At 41.4% G+C, this 23,865-nt stretch overlaps 3 protein-coding genes across 3 annotated transcripts; 2 read left to right on the top strand and 1 right to left on the bottom strand.

Annotated features, from left to right (window-relative positions):
* Positions 1-1,234: 1,234 nt before the first annotated feature.
* Positions 1,235-11,890, bottom strand: hmgxb3 (HMG box domain containing 3). Its single transcript, XM_054598091.1, has 21 exons — positions 11,800-11,890; positions 11,127-11,289; positions 10,790-10,964; positions 10,085-10,594; positions 9,853-9,960; positions 9,545-9,679; positions 9,161-9,405; positions 8,435-8,544; positions 8,254-8,334; positions 7,970-8,052; positions 7,749-7,856; positions 7,509-7,649; positions 6,412-6,719; positions 6,056-6,183; positions 5,094-5,225; positions 4,809-4,993; positions 4,383-4,605; positions 3,866-3,999; positions 2,782-2,901; positions 2,272-2,481; positions 1,235-1,826 (listed from the first exon to the last, which is right to left on the bottom strand). Exons 2-21 carry the CDS (start codon positions 11,264-11,266, stop codon positions 1,251-1,253), a joined length of 3,852 nt encoding a protein of 1,283 aa, XP_054454066.1. The 5' UTR covers positions 11,267-11,289; positions 11,800-11,890; the 3' UTR covers positions 1,235-1,250.
* A 377-nt stretch (positions 11,891-12,267) lies between these two features.
* Positions 12,268-13,375, top strand: LOC129090443 (SLC35A4 upstream open reading frame protein). Its single transcript, XM_054598095.1, has 3 exons — positions 12,268-12,355; positions 12,660-12,758; positions 13,154-13,375. The coding sequence occupies exons 1-3, from the start codon at positions 12,341-12,343 to the stop codon at positions 13,349-13,351; spliced, it is 312 nt and encodes a 103-aa protein (XP_054454070.1). The 5' UTR covers positions 12,268-12,340; the 3' UTR covers positions 13,352-13,375.
* Positions 13,376-13,920: 545 nt separating this feature from the next.
* Positions 13,921-15,317, top strand: slc35a4 (solute carrier family 35 member A4). The gene has a single exon (XM_054598093.1). It carries the CDS (start codon positions 13,945-13,947, stop codon positions 14,914-14,916), a length of 972 nt encoding a protein of 323 aa, XP_054454068.1. The 5' UTR covers positions 13,921-13,944; the 3' UTR covers positions 14,917-15,317.
* Positions 15,318-23,865: the final 8,548 nt, after the last annotated feature.

Here is a 23,865-nt window from a genome sequence, read left to right as displayed (position 1 = left end):
GCCATGTGCTAGAGTAATGCTTTAACAGGCACTTATTTCTTATTATCTATTATCTTAATGACTCAGGTTTTACAACAGGTGATCATTTTTTCCACAGTGCAATTGACCATGGCTGCAAAATCAGCAGTTTCATTTACAAGATAATAAATGTTTCTACTATTTTCTTTATCTACATTATATACTTGGCTGCTGTGATGTCTTCAGGTGTCCCCTATTAAACACTTTAAGTCTGACCAACTTTAATGCTTCATGAAAGTCTGGTTATCCCAGAATTCATTTTAATTGTCAAGCAAAGCATTGGTGACAAAAAGTTATCTCTCTAAAGCACCTCATGCAGGCAGATCTTCTAATTACCTTCAGTTCATTCTTAAAAAGGCTGACTGTTGATTGGTCGACAGGAATTAGGACTATCAATTGCAAGCGTCCTTAACCCTAACCCATCGAGAAGAAAACTTAATCCAAAATAAAGCAAAGGCCACAAGGTCCATCACCACATTATGACTCAATACAATCGACACATTTATCTTCACTTCTCAAAAGGAAACGTCAGTCCAAAAGACAACAAGTGGCAGGGGTCGGAGATAAAAGCAGAAATGTCTCTGGACATAAAAGGGAAATAAATACAACGTACTATATTCATGGTTAAATAATAAATACATTCAGGTTTGAATTACCACAGTTATTAAAATCCTGTTTACAAATATTTGAGTCACAGGAAAAATCCCCTTTACACACACTTCCACTTCCTTTTACTCCCCTATTACCCTATCGGTAAAAGAAAACACAAGATATTGTTACATTCCTGTAGTCACTTGAAATAATCATTTTTACATTCAGTCTCCATCATCTTGACTTTAATTAACTCTCAAACTCACTGTTAGTTAAGTTTGAAATGTTTAAAAATATGATCTTATAACCTGTACTTTTTTTTTTTGGTTAGTATTTTCACAGTAAATACTACTGATTATTCTTCTCGGCATATTTCCTCACATCAGGAACACACTAAAGCTAATTAACTGTGCTGTTGTGCAGGCTAGTTTAAGAGAAAGTCATTTCCAACATTGTATTGTGGATAGCACCGGGTCGCTTCCAAATTCTTGGCTCTTTGTGGTAGCACTTGCTTCTCTCCTCGTGGCACCTCATTTTTCCTCATGTCTCTATTATAATCTGCACTCCTGTCTTTGCATGCAGCCATCTTTACATTCAGGCCATCCCTCTGCCTGCATGTTGATTGTCCATCCTGAACATTTCTATTCAGGAAGCACAACCTCATATGTCTCTGTCCCTACCTCTTGTGTCTGTCCCTCCACACCACTTCCTTCATCTTCCTCTCTCTCCGTGTTGATCTGTGCCACTCCCAGTCGGTACAGAGCATCTCTGATCACGACCTCCCCCGGTTGGCAGGCCTTTACCACCTGGTTGATCTGCTGGCTCACAACGTCTCTGCTGGTGAGGAAATCTACCAGACGGTTGTAAAGGTAGTAATAAGCTGTGTTGTTGAAAACCACAGGTTGGCGCCGCGCTACGCTAACAGAGTAACAGTCCTCCGAGCTCTCTGCGGAGTCATCCTCAGCTTGCTTTTCTGCAACCTCGTCATCCTCCTCTTTCTCCAGCTCAGCCATCAGTTGGACGTAGGGCTCCAGATCTCTGCAGAGGACCATTGAGTGGTGCTCTGACGGAAGAGCAGGAGGCTCCTGGGCTGCTTCAGGAGGGTGAACCAGCCAGCACCGAGATGATTTGGTGATGGGGTGGACCTGCTGGTTCTCTGCTACCAACGACAGGTCGGCGCTGTACGGCTGCTCCTCTAGCTCAGCACATGAAACAAACTAAAGACAGCAACACAGTATGAGGCTTTATCAAATAAACAAATATATGCATACAGTATGAGACAGTCTTCCTGATATGAATAGACAAACTCTATTACAGGCTTATTCTGTGATTTATTTTACTGTATGTTAAAGGCTAAACCCAAGCACAAAAATTCAGAAAACAAAATTGAAACCTGATTTTACTTGAGCTGAATTAACAGGTATAACTCGAAAAAACTTGAAAAAAAAATGTTTGTAAATACAGAGAAACTTTGGGCTATTTTTACACTAAAATCAATTGAGAAAAAAAGTCTATTTTTAAGTCCCTCTTCACTCATATATGTAAATATACCTGTTTTTACATTAAAATAAAACAGATTGGGTGATTCTCTTATTTTTGAGTTCTAACCAGCACACACGGGAGTTCCTCAATAGATAAATGGATTTAATATCAATCACTCACCTCTGGCTTTTCGAAAGGGTCAGAGAAGCAGCCTTGGTTCCTGCCCCACATCTGGGTTGCCTGTTCTGGGACCTGCACGTCAGCACAGAGCGCCACCTGTCGGGCACAGTCACTAACATAGACGGGGGGCCAGTAGCGGGAGGACAGTAGCAGGTCTACGTGGTCACGAGCCGTCTCTCCTCTCACCAAGTACTTAGAGCCGCACACCACCTGGAGACAGGTATGGGAGAGAAAAGGATGAGTAAGACTGAAAACCATTTAAATTACACAGGGGACATCTGAGTTTCAATTTTCTCTGCTTATCTGACTTTGGCCCTGTTCAGACCTGGCAGTATGTGTAGGTTGGCAGCTCAAAGTACAGGTGACAATTTAACTAAGACACATTGAGGATGCTTTGAGGTCCGATTGCTTTTGACCACATTTGCAGCTGGAGCTGTCCACCCGTGATCGGCTCACCCAGACGCATGTCAATGCCAGGTCTGAACAGGACCATATCTTTTTTTTTATTACCTTGTGGGGGCAGACCTTGGACAGCTTGCCGGCGGTGAGGTGTGGAGTGGGCTGTGGGGCCGTAGAGAGGCCACCATGAACGAGTGTGTACAAGGAGATCAGTGACGCAAGCAGCTCATTCTAAGACAGAAAGGAGGCTTTTATTCAAGCAAGCTCACCAGGGGAACAAGAGATAAGATGAACACATTCACAGAGTAAGGAAGAAGGAAATCATCTTTCAACCATCAAAGCAAGCAAACAACATGCTGAAATATCCTTGAGCAAGACATAAAATTTTACCAGCACCAGGGTGCAGGGGAGGGGTTTTCCGGTTCTTTAGGCCAAGAACTTATCACATGATTAGTGTATTTATACTTGTATTCTAGCTAGCATTTTACAGTCAACATGATGACTTCTAGTCATCTAAAGCAAGGATTCTGTGTCTGTCTGTCTGTCTGTCTGTCTGTCTGTCTGACTGTCTGTCTGACTGTCTGACTGTCTGACTGTCTGACTGTCTGACTGACTAGGGACCCATGGGAGTTTTTTGTAAAGTGTGGTGCAATTTGGACAAGCGACATGTTCAATATTAGTAAACTCTGAATAAAAAAGCAAACAGGGACCTGTGTAGCAGCGGTAGCAGAGCTTCAAGGCTCAGCAGGAAGACCGCATCTCATTGAATGCAGCTCATTTCGTCTGCTGGATAACTTTATAATTAAACTTTTCTTTACTTCCCTGGAGCCAACAAGCACTAGCAGATGGCCTACAGGCACAGTGCCACTCCGCCATTCTAATTTATAACACTCATAACGTTGCTGCTGGCAAAATAAACCCACAAAGCCAGGGGTATTGCTAAGGACCAAAAGATAGATGAGTGTTGAGTGTGAAGGTGCTTTTATGAGTGTTTCTCGAGAAATCTGCAAGCAGCAAAACACCACAGGCCGAGCATTCGGCTCGTTGTGGACAAGAATGTTTTTAACGGGAACTGCACAAGGTAACATACAACAGCAAAAACATACGAGCATGACACATTTGATTATCTCTTCTGTGTCTCACACACACACACACACACACACACACGCGCACACGCACACGCACACGCACACACCTTAGTGGAGTCTGGGGTGATGCTCGCCCCGCAGCGGTCCAGTATTGTTCTCAGCTCGTCCTCATTGTGATCTTCAATCTTGTCGAGTCTCAGCTGACCATCATGAATGAGACGTACCAAAACTGATGGATCTCCTAAAACAGACGTTGATCCATTATCTTAAAATATGTTTTGTTTTTTTATGGTCCACATTAGCAACTTGTTAAATATAAAAAATATTACTCACAGAAATCATTAAACAATGTTAATCTAACAGCATGGGAGAATAACTTGACAAGAATCACTCACATACAAAAAAATTGAATCTTTGCATGACATTTGCATCATCATACTATTATCTATTCATAACAAACATAGCATCCATCTGAATGGAATCGTCCTTTTTCCATCTCATTCTTTATGAAGCCACATTTTTTCAGACTTCAAAACATATACTTCACATTTGCTATTGAATATTTCACAGTCACAGGATTAACGCATGTAAAAGATTCAGCAGTGGTTTAGAAGAATCGTTTACCTGAGGGCGGCTGTGTAAGTGACAGGACCTTGTCCTTCTCTGTGTTGATGACAGTGGGACTCCTCATCAGCGGGGGAATGAAGGGAGCGATGATTGAAGCATCCACTCGTGTGATGGGAATGTCCGTGGGGAAAGTTGCTTGCTCGATAGCCTCACTTTCCATGGTCAGCCAGAAGTCGTCCACATGTACCTCATCTGAGACTGAAACCTCAGGCCAGGTAAACTGGGGACAGAATACAATGTGTGTAAGCTTGGGAAGAGGTCACTACAGAGAATATAGACACACACCTAACATCTTCACAAACTTATTTTCTGTATGTTTTACATGTGGAAGACATACTGTATGATACTGTCTCTCTAAGTATGTTGTCATGACTCTACTCTGGGCTTTAATTTAATACTTATTTTCTTGCATTAATCTCTCACCTCCACATTCTTTAGCTCCAGTACGTTGCTTGTGTATCGCTGTGCAATCTCCAGTTTGGGAGCAACACCGCAAATGCCGCAGATCATGTCGTTGTAATCACGCACGGTCAGACATTCAAAGGCCCAGTAGCCATTCAGGAGAAGCTCTTGAATTTGAGACATCTCCTCTGGACTCAGAGCGTGGACTGATGGAGGAATTGAAGACACAAAAGAAAGAAGATGGCAAAATGTTCAAAACAAAAAGACAGACATTAAACTAACACAGTTGCTGAATCCAGTGTTTACCAGGGTGATTGGGGGTGTGGTCTAGTACGGTCCTGGCTGCCTGAGGGGGGGCTTGGCCCTGTTTGATACAGGTCCTGATCTTCAGAAACAGGTCGATACTTACTAGCAGTCTGTTCCCAATGTTGAACAAACCTGTCACAAAATCAATCAACATTGAATTAATAGAGATATGAGACATCCGGCCATAACACAGATAAGTGTTGATACACTGTGACTGAGCATTGCTATTACCATGAATAAATGAGCAAAACTTATACTGTGGTCTTGCACGCAAATAAAAGAAAACCTCATGGAAAGCTGCAGCCAATACATACTTACTGAGTCTTATACTAAGCAACAGCAAGTTTCTAGTGAGAAATTATGATAATAACAGCAGCTTTGCATATATGTTTGCATTTTGATCTGAAAATGTGCCATAATGCTGGGTCTAAAATATTTACTCGTCATATTAAGAAGATAGATGTCATAATAAGTTGACATCTTCATCTTAAAAGTACAATTATTTTGCTGGTTTCATCATCACTCTCACAAAAACATGTAAAACATTTTGAAAACGTGTTCCTAATAAATGAGTCTTGGAGAGCAAAACACTAGAAAATGTGTGACAAAAGACTATAGCAAGAAAAAGGGGGCAAGTAACATTTACTGGAATCTTACTGTACACACATAGTTCATAGTTGTGGTGCCCTCTTTTGGTCAATCAGCAAAATACTGAATGAAAATGATTAAAAGCCTTAGCAACACGTTTGAATATAAGGAAGCTTCCACTATGAAGCAATCAGTGTATTTCTGAAAATTATGAAACAGCAGTGATACCCATAATTCACAGAAGTACAACCAGATATTCTGCACAAATCACTTCAAACATGACAGAGGACAATGAACCAAGAGTATGCAAAACTTGTGAGGCTTCAGTACTTGAGACTTGATGAAAAAGTGTTGTTTTAAGTGTTGTTGTTTACCTGGATGAAGGTCAGTGAAGCTGTGCAGAGCCAGACACTGAACGTTGAGACACACCTTCAGCTGAAGAGTGGCTGTCTGGATCAGTGTCTCAGTCAGCAGCCAGCAGTCCTCTTGTCCTGCGACAGTGCTAGGATGTACAAAAACAAACACACACACACACACACACACACACACACACACACACACACACACACACACACACACACACACACACACACACACACACACACACACGCACACACACACACACACACACACAAATGAGGATACATTACGGAGGAGAACGTCAACACAACAAGTTGGTATGAACTATCAAAAACCAGAGGCAGGTTGGTTAGAATATAGATCTTCTCACCTCTGACCTCCTTTAAAGAGAGGATAGTTACACAGGCCACAGTGAGTTGCTGCTGACTCGTAGAACTGAGGCCACCCAGACTCTACCAGCGTCTCCGTCTCCATGTTGTCATCATGCTCCTGTCCACACGGTTGGACCAGGACGATCTGGAGACTGTTGAGCTCCTGGATGAGGGTCAACGTTTCCTGCAGCTCAGTCTCGCTCTCAGGAATCTGCAGGGAACGGTGCAGTAACTGCAGGGTATTTTGGCGCTGGATTTCCTTCTGAGCAGGACTCAGGGCCTGGTACGGATCGAGCAGAGTCTCAGACTGAGAAAAGGAAAAAAAGAGATCGTCGTTAACCCTCTGAGACCCATGTGATGACCAATATCACTGGCTTTAAGAGGCTGTAGTGGGCTCAGTCTTAAAGCTGGAGAGAAGATACTGGTGTCATATGGAAACACACGACCCAATGAATCCGTTGGTACCAGCTGCTTCAAAGGGGGCTGAATAACGCTCCAAAGGCTAAATGTTGACGAGGGAAAACTGGTATTGCAATTACGATTGGGGAGTCAAACAAAGGACTTGGGGCATTCAGAACATGTATAGCTTTCCTAGGTATATTGACGATAAGGGCGTTTCTGAGCAGATACTAGAGCAAAATTGCTCCTCTCTAATTGCCGAAAAATGCAATTCCTGCAGGAATCTCCAAATGTCAAACCCTTCAAATAGAGATCATTTATATGAATTCTCAAGTGGTAAAAAAAAAGGTTAGATTTAGTACCAGATTTAGTTTTTTTTTTAATCAATTAATTCAACTTTATTTCTGATTTATGACTAGAACAACTTGACACACGGTGCTGAGATGCATCTCAAATTAATTTTCAGGATCCCAGCTATTAGATGATTTAGACCAGGTCTATGTAACCTACTTCTAGTGCAAAGATTAATGACTTAACATGAAAGGCCTGTTGTCATCATCCTTAAGTGGAGATTTATTGATGCTTAGAGGCAAGTGCTAAGGGATCCAAGGCTGTTCTGAGACTCATGAAGGGGGTCAAGGGCAAGAGATACAGCTGAAAACTAATCCTACACATTTTGGAGGATGTAAGCTTTCACCTTTGTTCCCTTGGCGTTCCTCTGGGTCAGCTCACAGCCACATTTAGGGCACACTGCAGGTTTGTGTCTGTTCTTGTACATATAGTCACAGGACGGGTTCTTACATCGACCCCTTCCTCGAGCTGTAGACAGTCCCAAATCCTAAAAGAGGAGAGCAAGAATTATCCACAAATAAAAAAAGGGGGATATCAGGAAACAAATATAATTTTTTTAAAAGATAGAAAATAAGATTGTACTTACAAAGCTGGAAACGGTGTGTTGTTTAAAAGGCACGAATGACACGATATTCACTCCCTTATCAACCAATGAACACACTGGCTGGCCTCCATCTGCTGGGACAGAAGAGTCCTACAAAGGACATTAAGAAAAAGACAAATAAATTGACCAAATCTGCATCTTTGCTGTCTGCATTTGTGTGTGTGTGTGTGTGTGTCAGTGTGTGTCTTTATGTGTTAGCTAACCTGCTTTGCTGCAGTTGTCTGGACTGCTTGGCCGAGCTGCTTTAAAGTGCTGGGTTTGAGACCTGTTAAACTCTCTCGAGGCGCTGTGGTGAGACAACGACCACATCAACTGAGAGCTGTGACCTCATAACCTATAGTATATCACTCCCTCTCTGTATAATACAGGTATATTATGCCAATAACAAGCACTGACTGAACATGCAATACAACTGTATCCATGCTATGAATTGAAAGAGTGCATTTAATCAAGTAAAAAACAAATAAAATCAAATGATGCACATTACCAGTGGATGATTTATTGTTGTTTGCACTCTGAAACTTTCCTTTGTCAGGTGGCACAGTTATGATCTGGAACAAAGCACGACCTAGTAACACAAACAACAAGCCAGTATGTAAATCCATATGATAACAGCTTAATTTAACACTGACAACAATATTGCCTGTGTGCTGTTTGTTTTATCGCACCTGTGTTGTAGTAGGCAGGAAGGATGGGTCTCACGGGCCTCTTTTGAACGGCAGCATTGCTTCTGTCTTGACCTTGGACAGTCGTGCTCTGAAGAATTTCTTTCATCTGTCTACTCAGCGACAGAGGGAAAGTTCATCAAGCAAGGTACACACAATCATCAAAACTAGGAATGAAAACAGCAGAAAAAGACTTTCGTTAGACATAAATATTTGTTTAAAAATACTTTTGGCTACAAGTAAGAAAACTATCACAAAAGAATGGTTGCAGTCTGAACCGCCGATTACAACACTTGTTCAATGTAACGGATAGAATTACCTTTTCTTTAATGCTGCAACAGAACAGATTTCAGTCATATCAGATGTGCTTGTATATTTGCAACACATATCTGAACGAGTAATTTTGAGAAAGATCTTTGGTGTAAAAACAAAATGCTTTTTTGAAATACTCTCATAAAATCTATGAGTGGGAAAAAAAAACTGCTGCAATAACAGCACACACAGGTCTCATTATAACCGTATTCCATCCATATATTTGGGTTAACTGAAGGTTTCAATCCCACACTTTTATCCAGTTCAGCATTTCAAATAAGCAACAATTAAAAACTATTTATCACACGTATAGCTTATCTGCATATAAAGCAGTCCACATGGTCAACATGCAAGCAGGATCCATGTGGCAAGTAGAACACAATTAAAAAACTCACATTAAAATGTCATGGGTCTTACTTTGTTTTTTCCTGCTCCTTGGTGCTGCTGCCCTCTGGTGGCTTATCAGCTGGAACTGCAGGCTGCTTTCTGGAGCGCCGTTGAACTTGCCCTACTTTTTTGCTCCCAGAGGCGGATGTTTCACTGACATCTGCATTCCCCTCCTGTGCCGAGGGAGGTGTGGCTTGGCAGTTTTCATTAGTCTTGGTTTCAGCTTTCTGTGGCAATTGTTTGGGCGCAGGTTCTTTCTCTTGTGTCTTCTTTGCCTAAAATATAAACGCAGAAAAAAGTTAACTGACTTGAGCCCCTTGTAAAAACTGGAGGCTGATTCTTTATACAACTCCTAGATGTTCGTATAAGATAGAGCATCCCAAACTGTTTGTGCAGATGTTGTTTGATACTCACAGCAGGTATCCATTTTCCACCCAAGTGGTTTCCACATTCAGGACACTTTGGTGGCTTGTGGCGGGTGACATACACAAACGAACATCCAGGATTTAGACACCTCCCTCGACCTCTTCGGGTGTATGTTTTGACAGCCTTCAAAAAAAGAGCAAATCATGGGGATTTGTGTCTCCGAGCTGCTACTGCCACCCCAATCATCTTAAATCTAAATAATGACATTCCTCATTTTCTTTTTCTATGTGTAGACTCTATGCTTGCCAATTTCAGTTTTGACATTTATAAGATGGATGAGTAATGCGGGTGCTTACCATTTTATAGGAAGATTTGGCACTTTGTTCTGTGCTGGCTCCTACAGAGACCATCATCATTGGGCCCACAGAGCTGACACCTGACAAAGACTTGGGCTCTAGCAGGTTCTGAAGTGACAGATAAATCACATCACTGCATTAGTTAAAACACTTTTTATGATTAAAATGATCAATAATTCTTGAATAAATTAAGCTCATTCTGCTAAGTGGAAGAAAGACATTTGAGTCTCACCTGTGTGGGTACGATGGCAACCACATGTGTCGTTTCCCCCTGTATCTGCTGCACCATCGCCCCACCATAACCACTGCCAGCAACTCCTGTCTCAATTCCTTTCAGAGTGACCCCATTTGCTGTAAGGTGACCTGAGCCCTGTGAGACGTGGGCGTCTGTCGAGGCCGGGGCTTTGCATGGCACAGAGGAGGACGAGCAGCGAGGCATGCCTTGGGGGTCTGTGGGATTAGACGCCACTTCTGTTTCCTCTGCTATGTCGTCGACAACAATGGGTTGCTCAGAAAGCTCCACCTCACCGTCCAACCCAAGAGGTGTGAACTGGGGCTCTTGGGGCAGAGAGACGGAAGCCAAGCCTCCCTCCACCGGAGAGTCCAGAGACTCCACGCTCACCTCTGACTGAGAGCCTCCCAGCTGCTGATTTGATGAGCAGCCTTTGGACAAGAGAAAGTAACTGGCTCTGGGGAGGATTTTGCGGAAGCCTGGCAGGTCTTTGGAGGGGCTGAGAGACATCTGAGGAAAAAGCACAATCGAGAATATTGTTCATAGCTATCTATAGATGCATCAAAATAAACATTTACATTTCCTTCAGAACAGGCAAGTTTATTCAGATGTTATTAACATGAGCAGGTTTTACTTAAAAAAAGGCTCCATGGATGCTTGGATGCACAACGTTGTTCATGAAAAGAAGGTGAGGATGCAGCTTACAGTGTCTATGCCCTCTTTCTCAGACTTGGCCTTCTCCAGATAGTAGCCTTTCTCAGCTACGCTGAGCCTTTTCCAGCTCTCACTGATTCTCTTGTTGATCTCTGACTGTGGTAGATTAGGGATTTCCTTTTGCATAATCTGATGAACATCAAAGTAGTATAGCAGGTAGGCAGACCTAAAACAGACACATTCCACATCTTCAATCAGTACATGACAATGGGGGAGACATTTTATTTGTATTATTAGCGGCCCCATCCATGTGTAAGACATGGATCATAATATGAGTCATGATATTGTAACAGCTGTGTGTGAAAATCCTTTGGACTATGTACATTACCTAGGCTTCTTAGGTTTCTCAACACTGTCTTCTTGAGTCTTGCTCTTCCTCTTTTTTGGAATAGTCACCTCCATTTGACTGTAGTAGCTCTCCACCTCCTCAGTCACTTTGACAACCTCATACATCTCCACTTTCTCCATGACCTTCAAAGATCTCGGGCCAACTTGAAAAATAGTAAGAGATGAGTTGTTTGTTAATGTTTTAGACTTCATGAAAGTAGAGCAGGGATGTTGTATTAGACTGCATTCATTTCAACTAAAGATAGGTTTATTAAATGTATTGCTTTGCATACTATGCTTTTAACCCCCTAATGTATGGATGATACCACTGGCACATCATTGAGCAGCGTCAATCATCTGTACTTTAATGACATAACTGGATTTATGAAGTTTATCATAGCTCAGTGGGTTGCTATAAGAGGCAAACAGAGATACTTTGTTTAATAAAAGCACAGAAAATAGGGCAGTTTGACTTCATACAGAGAAAACATAGCAGGACAGTGTCTTAGTCAGAATACAATATAATTAAACTTGTCATGCATGGGGCTCTTTGGAGACTAATAAAGCACAAACGTGTTAAATGCGCTGGTCCTTCCTGCTTTAATAGCGTGTGTTTATACTGCCTGCACAGCCAGCCAGTCGTCCAATGAGAAGCCTTCTTATTGAATCCTTACCTACGACGACCCGGAGCTCTACAAACACCGTGAACAACCTTTAGAGGACGCCGACAAAGTCATGCGTTGAGCCGACGGTAAACGACGCTGTAATCCGCCTGTGCTTCATGTTAAATCAATGTGTTGCGATGCATAATTGTCTGTAAAGTAACTTCCCTTTCTCGTCGACTTGTAAAAACATGGCGCTTTGTTGCCATGGCCTTCGTCCAATCAGAAGCCGGAATGAACAAGAACGGGCCAATCAGGGGCGACGTTTTTGACACGTGGAAGTAACGCGACGCGTGCGTCCCGGAGGCGTTGTAGGGGTTGTTTTTCACCTCAGCGGGTTTATATTACGTTAGCTGAAGCTTTTATAAAAATAAAAAAATTATAAAAAAAATAAAGACAGCAAGTCACAAACGAGGGAGCAGCTTTCCTCGGGATAAATACATTTTTTATTTTATTTTATAAAACGAAACTATAACCCAGGCCGAGTTAATCGAGCTTGAGGAATGCGAGTCCCAGGCTGATGAGTCGATCCCCGATCAGCCTCTGAGCAGACATGGCGGATGACAAGGTGAGATTCTGCTGCTTTCTGCTTTTTAAATGTTTTAACTTCATGTTTTGTCACATGCATCAGCTGCTTGAGGAGGACGAACAACGAGCCCTCTCTGCAGCAATTGGCTTTAAAATTAAATTAAATGATCGATTGTAAATTAACTTAATCGATCAATGAGATCAATTATGTTGCAATTATCTAACCAGCAAACTTCAAAAGCAATGTGTCGTTTTTGTAACAGAAGCTCTTCAATGCAAATTCTGTCAGTAAATGTAACTGAACTGTTTCCTTATTGAAATGTGGGTTATTGCTTTTATTATAGGATCCTCTGAAACAGTTAAAGGACCTGACGAAGCTCAAGAATCAGCTGGAGGAGATCCAGAGGCGAGTGGAGAACGAGGTGTCTGTAGGAATTCCTCAGGTAAGTTGTTAATTGTGCCCCTGATAATGGCCCCTAATAATTCAATTGTTTTCAGCTGAAATGTTTCCCCCTCGTCTACCAACAGTTTCACATACAGAACCAGTCAAACGTTTGGACACACCTTCTCATTCAATGGTTTTTCTACATTGTAGATTAATATTGAAGACATCCAAACTATGAAGGAACACATATGGAATTATGTGGTAAACAAACAAATGCTCAACAAACCAGAATATGTTTTATATTTTAGATTCTTCAAAGTAGTTGAATGAGAAGGTGTGTCCAAACTTTTGACCGATACTGTATATTTTGGATATTGAATGTATGTCTCATGGCAAATAAAAAACCAATATATTTTTGTGCTTTACTGTGCTATCTTTCCCTTACTCTTGTAGGGATCCTCAGTTTTGGGATCTCCCTTTCTGAAGGGCTTTCTGGCCGGCTATGTGGCGGCCAAGCTACGCTCGTCTGCCTTCCTGGGAGTTCTGCTGGGAACAATCACTGGCATTTACGCGGCACAGAACTATCAAGTGCCCAACATTGAAAGGACCGTTAAAGAATGTATGAACAGCTTTAAAAAAGGACCAAAATAATTCAGACTGACTGCTAGTCTGCTAGTCAGAGACATAAAGGGCACAAGATAATTAAATATTGTTGAAGCTGCTATTTTGTCAGTGGCTTGTGACGGATCAGCCTTCAAGATTTCTGCGTAGACTGGACTATGGATATAACGATGCAACTGGAATTTCATTGAGGAGTCAAAGGAAAAGCCTGAATTTTTTTTTATATGCATATTTTTTCTGGGTCAAGTTAAATACTGCTGTTTCATTTCCGTCTGTGTGATATTAACACAGAACGGAAGACTTTGTGCCTACAAGGCTTTAATGTTTGGTCCATCAGATTTCATAACTTGCCTGCTGTCTTTAGCAGTTCTCTAAGCATGTTAGATTTTGAATTGGTCATGTGCAAAACAGGCAAATGTCTCCTACACCCTTATTTTACTGTTCAGAATACATATACAAAGTTATACAGAGAATAATGCGTTAGTATTTTATCATAGATGTTTAAATTGTTGAGATTCATAGATATGTATTTAGAATAATAGCCCAAAGTGTTCTTTTTTTTTTTTGTTGCACTAAAACAAGTATTAAGATTGTGAGAAATTGTTTATTTTACATTATTGAGGATGATTGTGATCCCGAATGTGGGGCCCGGTTCCCCAGCAAGGATTAGGAGACAGTGGGTGAAAAGGATTCTGTGGGGTGTCCTCTTTGGGCTGATGGTGCTCATCTATGGCTCTCATGCACCACTCATCACTCTCACCAAAGTAGACGGTCAAGTCCCTTTCAACCCCTCTTCATGCGTTCTCATGATTGAGTTATTCAAACTGCTGATTTCTCTGGCTACTCTCGTTTTAACTGGGGGTGCCTCCGCCTTACGTGCTGCTCCACCTCTAGTCAGTGTGGCCCCCTATGGGGTCCCTGCGATACTCTACGCCCTCAACAACAACCTGGTAGTCCTCATGCAGGCCTACATGGACCCAAGCTCATACCAAGTCCTCTCCAACCTTAAAATTGCCTCCACGGCCCTGTTGTACTCCCTCTGCCTGGGCAAGAGGCTCCGTCCTTCCCAGTGGTTGGCTCTGGGGGTCCTCATGAGTGCAGGGGTGTGTCACAGCTACAGCAGCCTGGATCTAGGGGACCCTGAGAGGGCTGAAGCTGAAGTGAGGCTCCGTATCACAGCCTGGGGGCTTTTCCTTGTGCTGGTGTACTGCTGTGTTTCAGGGCTCGCAGCAGTTTACACAGAGAGGGTGCTGAAGAGCCAGAAGCTGCCCCTCAGCTTGCAGAATCTCTACCTCTATGTGTTTGGTGTGGCTATCAACGGGCTGTCCTCCTTCTCCTCTGTAGCAGGTGAAAAGAGCTTTCTGGAGGGATACTCTGGGGTGGTTTGGGTCATCATAGCAGGGCAGGCAGCTAACGGACTGCTGATGTCTGTGGTTCTCAAGCACGGCAGCGGGATCACCAGACTGTTTGTCATTTCCTGCTCCATGCTGGTTAACGCTCTGCTGTCTTGGGCCATGTTGGGGCTGCAGCTCACACCTTTTTTCCTCTTACCCGTTTCTATGATTGGACTGGCAGCTTTCATGTACTACAGATAGTAAATAACTGAACGACAAGGCTCACTGAACTCATCAGTCTGAACTACAGTCTGTACATTTGTTTACTAGTTTTTCAGATGTGATTTGTTTTCAGCCTTACAATCTATCGGCCTTCTGAAATCCAGAATCCAATGCATATTGTAATTTATAAAAATATACCATATCATGTGTGAACATTTGTCAGCTGAACCCTTCATTGACAATTAACATAATTTCTGAATTTAATTCAGAATTCTCTCACACCAATGCAAGTAAATTCAAATAAATCAGGATTATTATATCTTCAGTTCAACATTTTTGAGAGTGCTGCTAGTGTCATTTTGTTTTGTATTTCATTCTTTGCCAAGAGCAATGTCCAAGTCTATATCAAAGTGTGTTAATGATAACCAATAAACTGTCAAAACCCATTTTTATTTCTAATGGTTTACATTGAGCACACTGATTGATAAACATCTTTCTGTCATACATTTAATGTGGTTGGGATAACCGTTCAGCCATGGGATCACCTCGCACAGCTAGAGTGTCCTTTAACTCTCCCAGTGCTGTAAAAGAAAATTGCAGTGTGTTTGAGTGCTGGTGGGAGGAAGAATCATTTCTGGGCATCTGTGCAACATTTTACTTTAGAGGCTAGTGGAAGTTCTATCTACAACATAACAGCCACTCTGGCAGAGGTTAAGGAACATACACTGACCTTTACGGAGTTGTTTGTTGTCAGCCTGCAGCTCCTGGTTCTGGGCAGAGAGGTAGACGGCATCCTGCACAGCTTCCAGCAACACACTTCTGTATCTGCCCTCTGACATCCTCCTCTGCTCCTCACTAACCTGACGAAACACTCTGAACACCTGCAGTGAAACAGATAACACACAAAATGAATAATCTATACACCTGTTTTGTGAAGGAAACTATTAAACTAATTAATTGAGAATGTGACATTATTTGAATCGGTGTTCTCTCAGTGACAAAGTGAACCCGACCTGCAGGCTCTCTTCTCTCAGACAATGCAGCTCCATTTGGTGTTTATGATATTGATTCTGCAGGTCTCTCTCAGCCTGCTGGGCCTCAGCGCGCAGGGCCTCTATCTGCAGCACTAGGACCCGCCTCTCTCTGGTCAGCACCAGCAGCTCTCTCTGGGGGCCTTCTGTCTAGTGGAGGAATGGATGAAACCATAAAAAATGCAAGGGAATAACAGAATTATGTTGCAAATGCAGTAGTTTCCACTGCCCCACCGTAAATCCAGCCTTGCATTAATTCAAACTGACTCAGCATCCTCGGCTAAGACAGATCACAAACTGAATAATGTTAAACAACAGCGTATCTCATTATCTCACCGGTAGCTGCTCCTGTGCCAAGTCTCTCTCCATCTTCCCCACCTCCTCCTGAACTAATCTCCAGTGGTCCTCCTTTAGTTGCCTCCTCTGTTCCTGTGCTTTGCTGTATTCAAACTGAGACTTAAATTGACAAAATAAATGTCTGAGTATAGTTTTTTCCACTATCACACACATACATCTTGTTAATATGTGTAATGGGGTAGCCACAAAGCCTTGTAAACACATAATCCAATCAGATATACAGGCATACAGTATCACATTTAATTGATAGAGAGCATTACTTGTTGGCAGAGGTCAGATTTCTCAGTAGCAGCCCCATTCTTCAGTGTCTCCTCTCTGAGAGCCTCCCTCAACTGCTGGATTCTTCCTACTCTCTCCTGCACTTTCTCTACATCCCCTTTACCCTCTGTGGATTCTTCAGTGTCTCCTCTCTGAGAGCCTCCCTCAACTGCTGGATTCTTCCTACTCTCTCCTGCACTTTCTCTACATCCCCTTTACCCTCTGTGGATATGAGAAAAACACACGATATTGTTGGTGTCAATATATATATATATATATATATATATATATAATCATGTGTTATATCACAGCAAATTACCTCTGATATGTTCTTCCATTTCTTGTTTCAGTCGGGCTTGTAGGTATTTCATTGTGTCCGTACCCTCTCTGTGAACACTGCTGTGCAAATTGCTATTTGGTGTCCGACAACTCTGCCAAATCAATGCAAAACCCGGTACTCGTTTCATTATGTTGGGAGGACAAATAATCTGTTATCATTTTGTTCAACTTTGTGGCAATGTTTAAGAATTTAGGTAGGAACCTGAGTTTTGCCTTTTATCTTCTTTGACTCTTCCCTCCTCTTCTCCCAAGACTGATTTTTCACAATCTGTTCCAAAGATGACAGAATGTATTTCAGCTATGAACTCATTAAGTCTCTACTGATTACGGTGAGAAAGCACAATATGTTTATAGTTTTATGTAATGAATTACCTGCAGGTTTTGGGTCAGCTCTGCTAGCCTGAAGGTGTTGTGAACTTCACTTTCCCCGTGCGACATCATCACGTTTCTCTGGTCCTCGATGTTATCTCTGATCATTTGCTCGGTTGCCCTTGGACACCAGCGATTAACAGTAGCCTTGGTGACCAAACTTCTCGCTTTCTGGGCCAAAGTTAAAGCGGAGGGGGTCTCGTCATCTAGAAGACCTGATGGATAAAGACAAGTCATTTCTATGCTCAAAGGATTATCAGTAAATTGGTTTGGCCCAGAGGACCCCTTACCTTGAGGGTTGATGCAGTAAATGAGGACCGTCCTGGTGTTTCCTGTTAGGGCATCATTTAGGAGGAAAGGGAGGATCTTGTCACTTGTTGTGGCTTCACATTGGGTTTGGTCCACAACCTTCACCAGTGGGCTGACTCTGGAAAGTGTTTGTAGTAGAAAATGATTATACGTGTTGAGAGGCCTCAGAGTTTTACACACTTGGCATGCTTTATGTGAGGAGGCTCCAGGACCTTGTAGATGTTCCAGATTGCCATGATAAATAGTCTTGATACACATTGTTTAGCCTCCTCCCTGGCGGTGCGATTTTATGTGATAATGTATGATGCAGCGCATGCTTTATAAAGCTGACCAAAATAAATGTTACTTCAAGTTTTGTATGACTGTGTCCAAGCAAACATGCTGTATCTAAATCACGTTTGTGTTTCTTTCTAATATTCATCAATCTAAAGATTAACCAGAATTTTTCTACATCAGTATTCAACTATTACCTTTAACTTACATCACATTCTAATTGTATACAGTGTATTCTAAACTTTTTAGTTTGCTGTTTTCCGCCGGTAGTGTACAAGAAATCACTATACTTATACAAACAGGAAAAGTTGCAATATGTGCACAGTGCAAATGCAACTGTAAATCAAACTTCACAGAACAGTCAGCAAATATATATTCTACTTTAGCTTTTACCACCACCATCACGCTGCAAAGCTCATTTAATGGACTAGGAAAGTAGATATGAATTTCTATTGTAGATATACAATGTATATGAAATCTGGCTGAAATAAAGTATTTCCATGGCAGAAGATCCTGCACGGTTCTGATGATAACGTTGTTTACATGGGAAGCAAATGTCTTCCTTGTTGATTTGACTTGATTCATATTTATTTCTCACTGTAGACATTTTGATTTGTCGTAAATGAAAACTTGGCTTTATTCTATTCATGTGTCACAGTAAGCCAGTGTGACTGTGAGCCAGGATGCACAATACCGGGACCCTAAAACTTATTAACACATCGTTTTTCCTACTGCGACATGACAAAAAGGCCTGTTGTTGTTTCAGATACCTTTTAAAGGGCATATTGAAAACAAGGGTTAATAGGTTGTAACCAATGCTTTGGTTCCATTTTAAAGCATTTCCAACCCAAGCATAACTTGCCTTGCTACTTTCTTATACCTCTTTAATACACCAGTCAGAATAGTGCTTAAACACTTAGCTGAACATCAGCATATCATTTTCATTCCCTCTGGCCCATGTAACAGATAGCTCACTGTAATTGAGTACAGGACTGACCCTCTGAGGTCAGTCCTGCTGGCTCCTCCTGCCAGTCTGAACAGCTGCAGTCTGCTGCGGCAGACCTCCGACTCCACCTCCTCTGGATGAAGTTTCCACTCAACAGCCACTGAGAACAGGGAACTACATCTGAGGGAAGCACACGCACCACGATGAATATGTAGAGACAATAACAAGTCAATTCATTCATAAAGCCCAGGACTCAAAAGTGTACGACAAAGTCTTAATGAGAAAACACAGAGACAAATTTGCTCCGTGACAATCCAATCACTAATGCGACAGTAAGACACTTAGCTCCATTCAGACCGCCCACAGTAATTAATCCATTCAAAGTAATTCACTTAATGGATTACATGGCCAGAGTTTATTTAACCCGTGCTTTACCTGCTTGAAATGGAGCCTGCGTTGGCCTTCATGGACTCACTGCATGTTTCATACAGAGTATATGCTTCTTCCGCTGAGCCGACACACACCTCACATAAACCTCCTACAAGACTGAGAAAATAAACAAAGACTGATCCTTTGGTTTAAATGTCATACCATGTTAATGTACAAGTGGAGTGTACCTATGTGTTTGTTGTATTTTGATATATCAGTGGTCATCAGCTGCACTCACCTTCCGAGGACGGGGTGTACCACAAGTTTTAGAGTCTGTCTATTGGGGCTCAGGAGATCCACAGCATTGTCATCTGGGTAAAACTGACATTGACAAACAATCAGAAGTTTTTCTGCAGCATATTGTGTCTAATATGATTTATGGTGATGCCGCTAAATAGAAGGACAAACCTGAACAGATGACACAGAGATGAACAATTCCTCTTTCCCTTGTGACAACATACGACTAAACAGATCGGCCAAGACCTATGACAGAGTCAAGGGTAAGATATAGAAGAATAGTGATAGATAAAATCTGCCAATATTAAAAGTAGTGTTGTTTTGAGCTCCACCTGTTTGATGATGGTTTGGTCAATTTGAGTGCTAATCTTCTCTGTGGAGGCTCCACAAATCAGCAGCGCTCCATTGTAACCATCTGATATGGACTCAGTGAAAGGCTGCAGGAAGTCGGGGTGTAAACTCTGCAGATTTATATTCACACTTTTAGTTTCAAGTGATTCCAAAAAGTTTGGTGATAAAAAGCTTTAAAGAGGCTTAGCAGAGTGCAGCTCAAACACAGTCATTTTGATTTAAATCAGAGGTCAGAAGCCATTTTGTACCTGTATGTTGCCAAGAGTCACAACTTGGTCAAAGGAGAAGGATTTTGCTTCCTGGTTGAAAAACACATTACAACAGTAAGACTACGTCAAAGAGGTTTCAGAAAGCAAATTGCTGAATGTTGATCGAAGCAAATTCAAATGTTTTACTTTATCCTTTCCCGATTTATAGTCCACGCCAAGTCCTTCTTCACTAATAACTACATAGTCTTTACCCAAACACAAAAAACAAATATTTAAAACACAAATTTCCAACAACAGCATAGCAAATTTAGATTTTTTTTTGTCTTCACTTTACCTGAGAGTGCAGTCAGTACTACTCCCATTCTCACTGTTTCCCCTCCCTCACACAGCTGGAGTAACATGGAAATTGGTCAAAACTGATCTATCAAATCTAACACCAGTCTTAATCTTTCCCATCTGTACACACTAATGTGGTTGATAGAAGAAGGTACTTACAGGTGCGTTCATGTTCACAGTGGCCATCCCATGCGTATATGTAGCACAGCAACTGTTTCACCTGGATTTCATTACACTGCACTGAAATATTAATGAGCTGGAATCTACTTTCACTGGTCTGGTCACCAGACAGACAGGACACAACTGAGGGTATGAGCAGTAAAAATGACGAAATACCTTAAAACACTTAGTATACGATGTCATTTTGAAATAACAGAAAGAGATAAGATAAGATAATCCTTTATTAGTCCCGCAGCGGGGAAATTTGCAAGACTTATATGTTAATAACAGGTATGAATTTATCAAATGTACTTCATCTGTTTTGAATCATTTATATATACAAAGATATTGCAAACAATGGTGAGATTTTAAAAAGTGTGAGAATATGTTTTATCCTTTATTAATCTCACATTTTATCACTCACAAGGTTGTCACTTTCAATGGCACTCTTAAAATGTGGATATAGGTTGAAATAAAGGTTTTTAATGCTTGAATCATTTATAATGCTTTATAGATCAGTTATAAACCATCAATACAAGCTAATTATGGGTTGACAGGTTGTGAAAAAAGTATTTCCAGGTGGATACAGTGCAGTTATACATTTTGGAAAAAGCTATATATGACAGTCAGAGCAGCAGGAACATTGTTGTCATGTCATCAATATATATATCTATATATATATATATATATATATATATATAAATAAAAGTAAATTATAATATAAAACTGATAAATACATTTAGTAAATAGTCTATTAGCCAATAATAAAAAATAATCAGTTAAATCTTGTATGCCTTATTAGAAAGTGGTACCCAAACAAAGATGCTGTCTGCAAACAATCAACAAAAATAAATGAGGTATGACAATAAACCCATAGAGAGTGTCAGGCAGAGAGGAGAGTCGTTGCGTTGTGTCCCACCGGTCGGCTTCTCACTTGTTTCAAGAGACAAATTCATTATCTGAGTCACCTGCTGGTCCATTGCTGAGCCACACAGAGGCTTTTCAGGTAAGTCCACCACAGACACATTGTCTGTGTTGTTCAGGACGACAGCTCCCTCCTTTATCAAGATGTTGAATGGGTTACTGTCCACCTTTAGCTCCTGGAGCTGATACAGGTTACCAAGAGAAGGGAGACGTATGAGGCGGTTATTTGACAAATTTAGCCTTTTCAGGGTCAGTGGAGGGTTGTTGAATACCGCCAGAGAATTATAACTTAGATCCAGTTCTTCCAGAGAAGTAGTGTTTAGCAAGTTGATTTCTGTGATCCCTGAGTGGGACAGGTTGAGCCTCATGAGCGGCTTCAACTGGGGGCATTGCGGATAGTCGACGATTGAGAAATTGTTCCTGCTGACATCAAGTAGGGTGAGGGCTGGTGTGAGACTCAGGAGCGTGCAGAGAGACTGGAGGGAGGTGAGGTTGCTACGTCTCAGATGAAGAGATCTCAGAGAGTTGAATGAAAGAGAGGAGCAGTGTGAGATATTCTGCAGGCTAGTGAAAGAGATGGGGTTCTCTGACAGATCAAGCTGCTCCAGGTTTTCTACCATTTGAGCCCAGCTGCAGTCAATCTCAACCAGGCCGCAACGAACAAGGACAAGAGATTCCAGGGAGCCAAACAACCACTGCAGGAAGGAGGGCCGTAGAACGGGGTCCACTCGTACGTCTTTTAGTAGAAGTGTTTTTATTTGAGACGTTATCGGTAACTCTGTATACTCTAGAGGCTGGACACCTTTCAGAGTAGATGAAATTATGTGAATTTTGTTCAATTTTGAGAAGGACAGAAAAGGGATCACCTCACTGATGAATAAAGAGGAGATTGTGACGTTATTGAAAATGAGTTTATCTATCTGTTGTAGTGACAGAAAATTTAAATATATTAATGGATCCATCTCAGATAAGCTTAAATCCAGTTTGCCATCTCTTAGTTCAAGCTCAGAAGGATAGAAACAATTCAGACTTTGTGGGTTGCGGATAACCATAACGTCGCACACACACCGAGTTGTATCCGTTACACAAAGAGAAGTGCCCGCTTCAGGGACAGCGAGTCCCAACAGCAGGAACAGAATCAGTCTCTGATTCAGTGTCATGGTAGGCAGGAGGATGGTCAGCAACACCTAAAAATATCAAGATCCAGAATGGAGAGAATTTTATATTTTAGTTTTTCTAAAAATATTTTTTTTCATAGAACCAAACATGCTTTTTCATGATAGAAAGGCACCCATGTAACATTAAAACAGATCATAAAAGGCGTTCAATTTGACCTCCTGTAACCTAAAGAAACTGCTTGTATACAGGTTGTTGGGTAACGCAACATTTTATTTCAATGACTTTTATTATAGATGTGGTTTGTATTGTTTTCTCAATTCCAATTACATAATTGTTACAATGGTAATGTTATATATTGTTATAATAATTGTTTTGTCAGGGATGCCGTACATCCCAAGCAGTGTAAAAGCTGCTCAAAATGTCTTACTGAACCAGACAACTCTTCAGTAAAAAAAAAAAGTATGAAAGGTCTATGATCTCCAATAATCTACAACTGGACCTCAAAATGCATTGAGAGAACATTAACACAACAAGTCAAGTAAAGCACTTACCCTCTGGTCAGTTTAGCTGTAGGTGTTGACCACCAACTGGAGATGCATTCAGTGCCTTTATTCTCTCCTGACTTCTGATTTTCTGCCGCTCCCCTCCCTCTTCAACCTCCCTCTTCCTATTCCTCTTCCTCACACCTCTCGAGAAAAGGAAGACCTCTAATCTAGGACATATAGCACTTCCTCAAAACTGGAATAAATACCCACAAATGAATCATACCAGTGCGATATTTGCATGTCAACAACACAATGGTTTTATTCTTTTCTCAACACATCCTGTTAATTTATTTGCATGGATTTGATGATAAGAACTACCTCCTTTAACTGGCCATTTTGTTAACTTTGTGCAGTAAGGGGATTTAAAGCGATCCAGTTAATTATAGGGAATTGACAGATGAGGAAGTAGGAACAGGTGTGTCAGTGGGAGGTGCTTAGGAAAGAAAGTGTAGCTTAAAGTGTTTGCTTCTTTGTCTTTCACATCTTGTTTGAGTCAGACACTGAGTTCTAGGGTAAGAGACATGCTGTGATTTTTAAGGGCCATATATGGAGTCAGACAGGAAATTGAAATATCTGTACTTTTCTTAGGAAAGCTGATTTAACACAGGCCTCCTCGCTCAGATAAACAATTGTGGTAATTTATAGTACCTTTATAGTAACTCATGACTTTATGCTATAATGTCAGTGTGCAAACGTGTCACTATATTTGATGACTACATATAAATGTTTTTTCCTGATGATGAATTCCATGAAAAGGGTCAGACAGTATATATTTATTACGATTGTTCCGTTTGTAT

The sequence above is a fragment of the Anoplopoma fimbria genome, chromosome 4 (assembly GCF_027596085.1).
Source record: "Anoplopoma fimbria isolate UVic2021 breed Golden Eagle Sablefish chromosome 4, Afim_UVic_2022, whole genome shotgun sequence".
Classification (NCBI taxonomy): domain Eukaryota; kingdom Metazoa; phylum Chordata; class Actinopteri; order Perciformes; family Anoplopomatidae; genus Anoplopoma; species Anoplopoma fimbria.
Note: the sequence above shows the minus strand (reverse complement) of the source record. Positions and strands in the feature narration are given on the sequence as shown.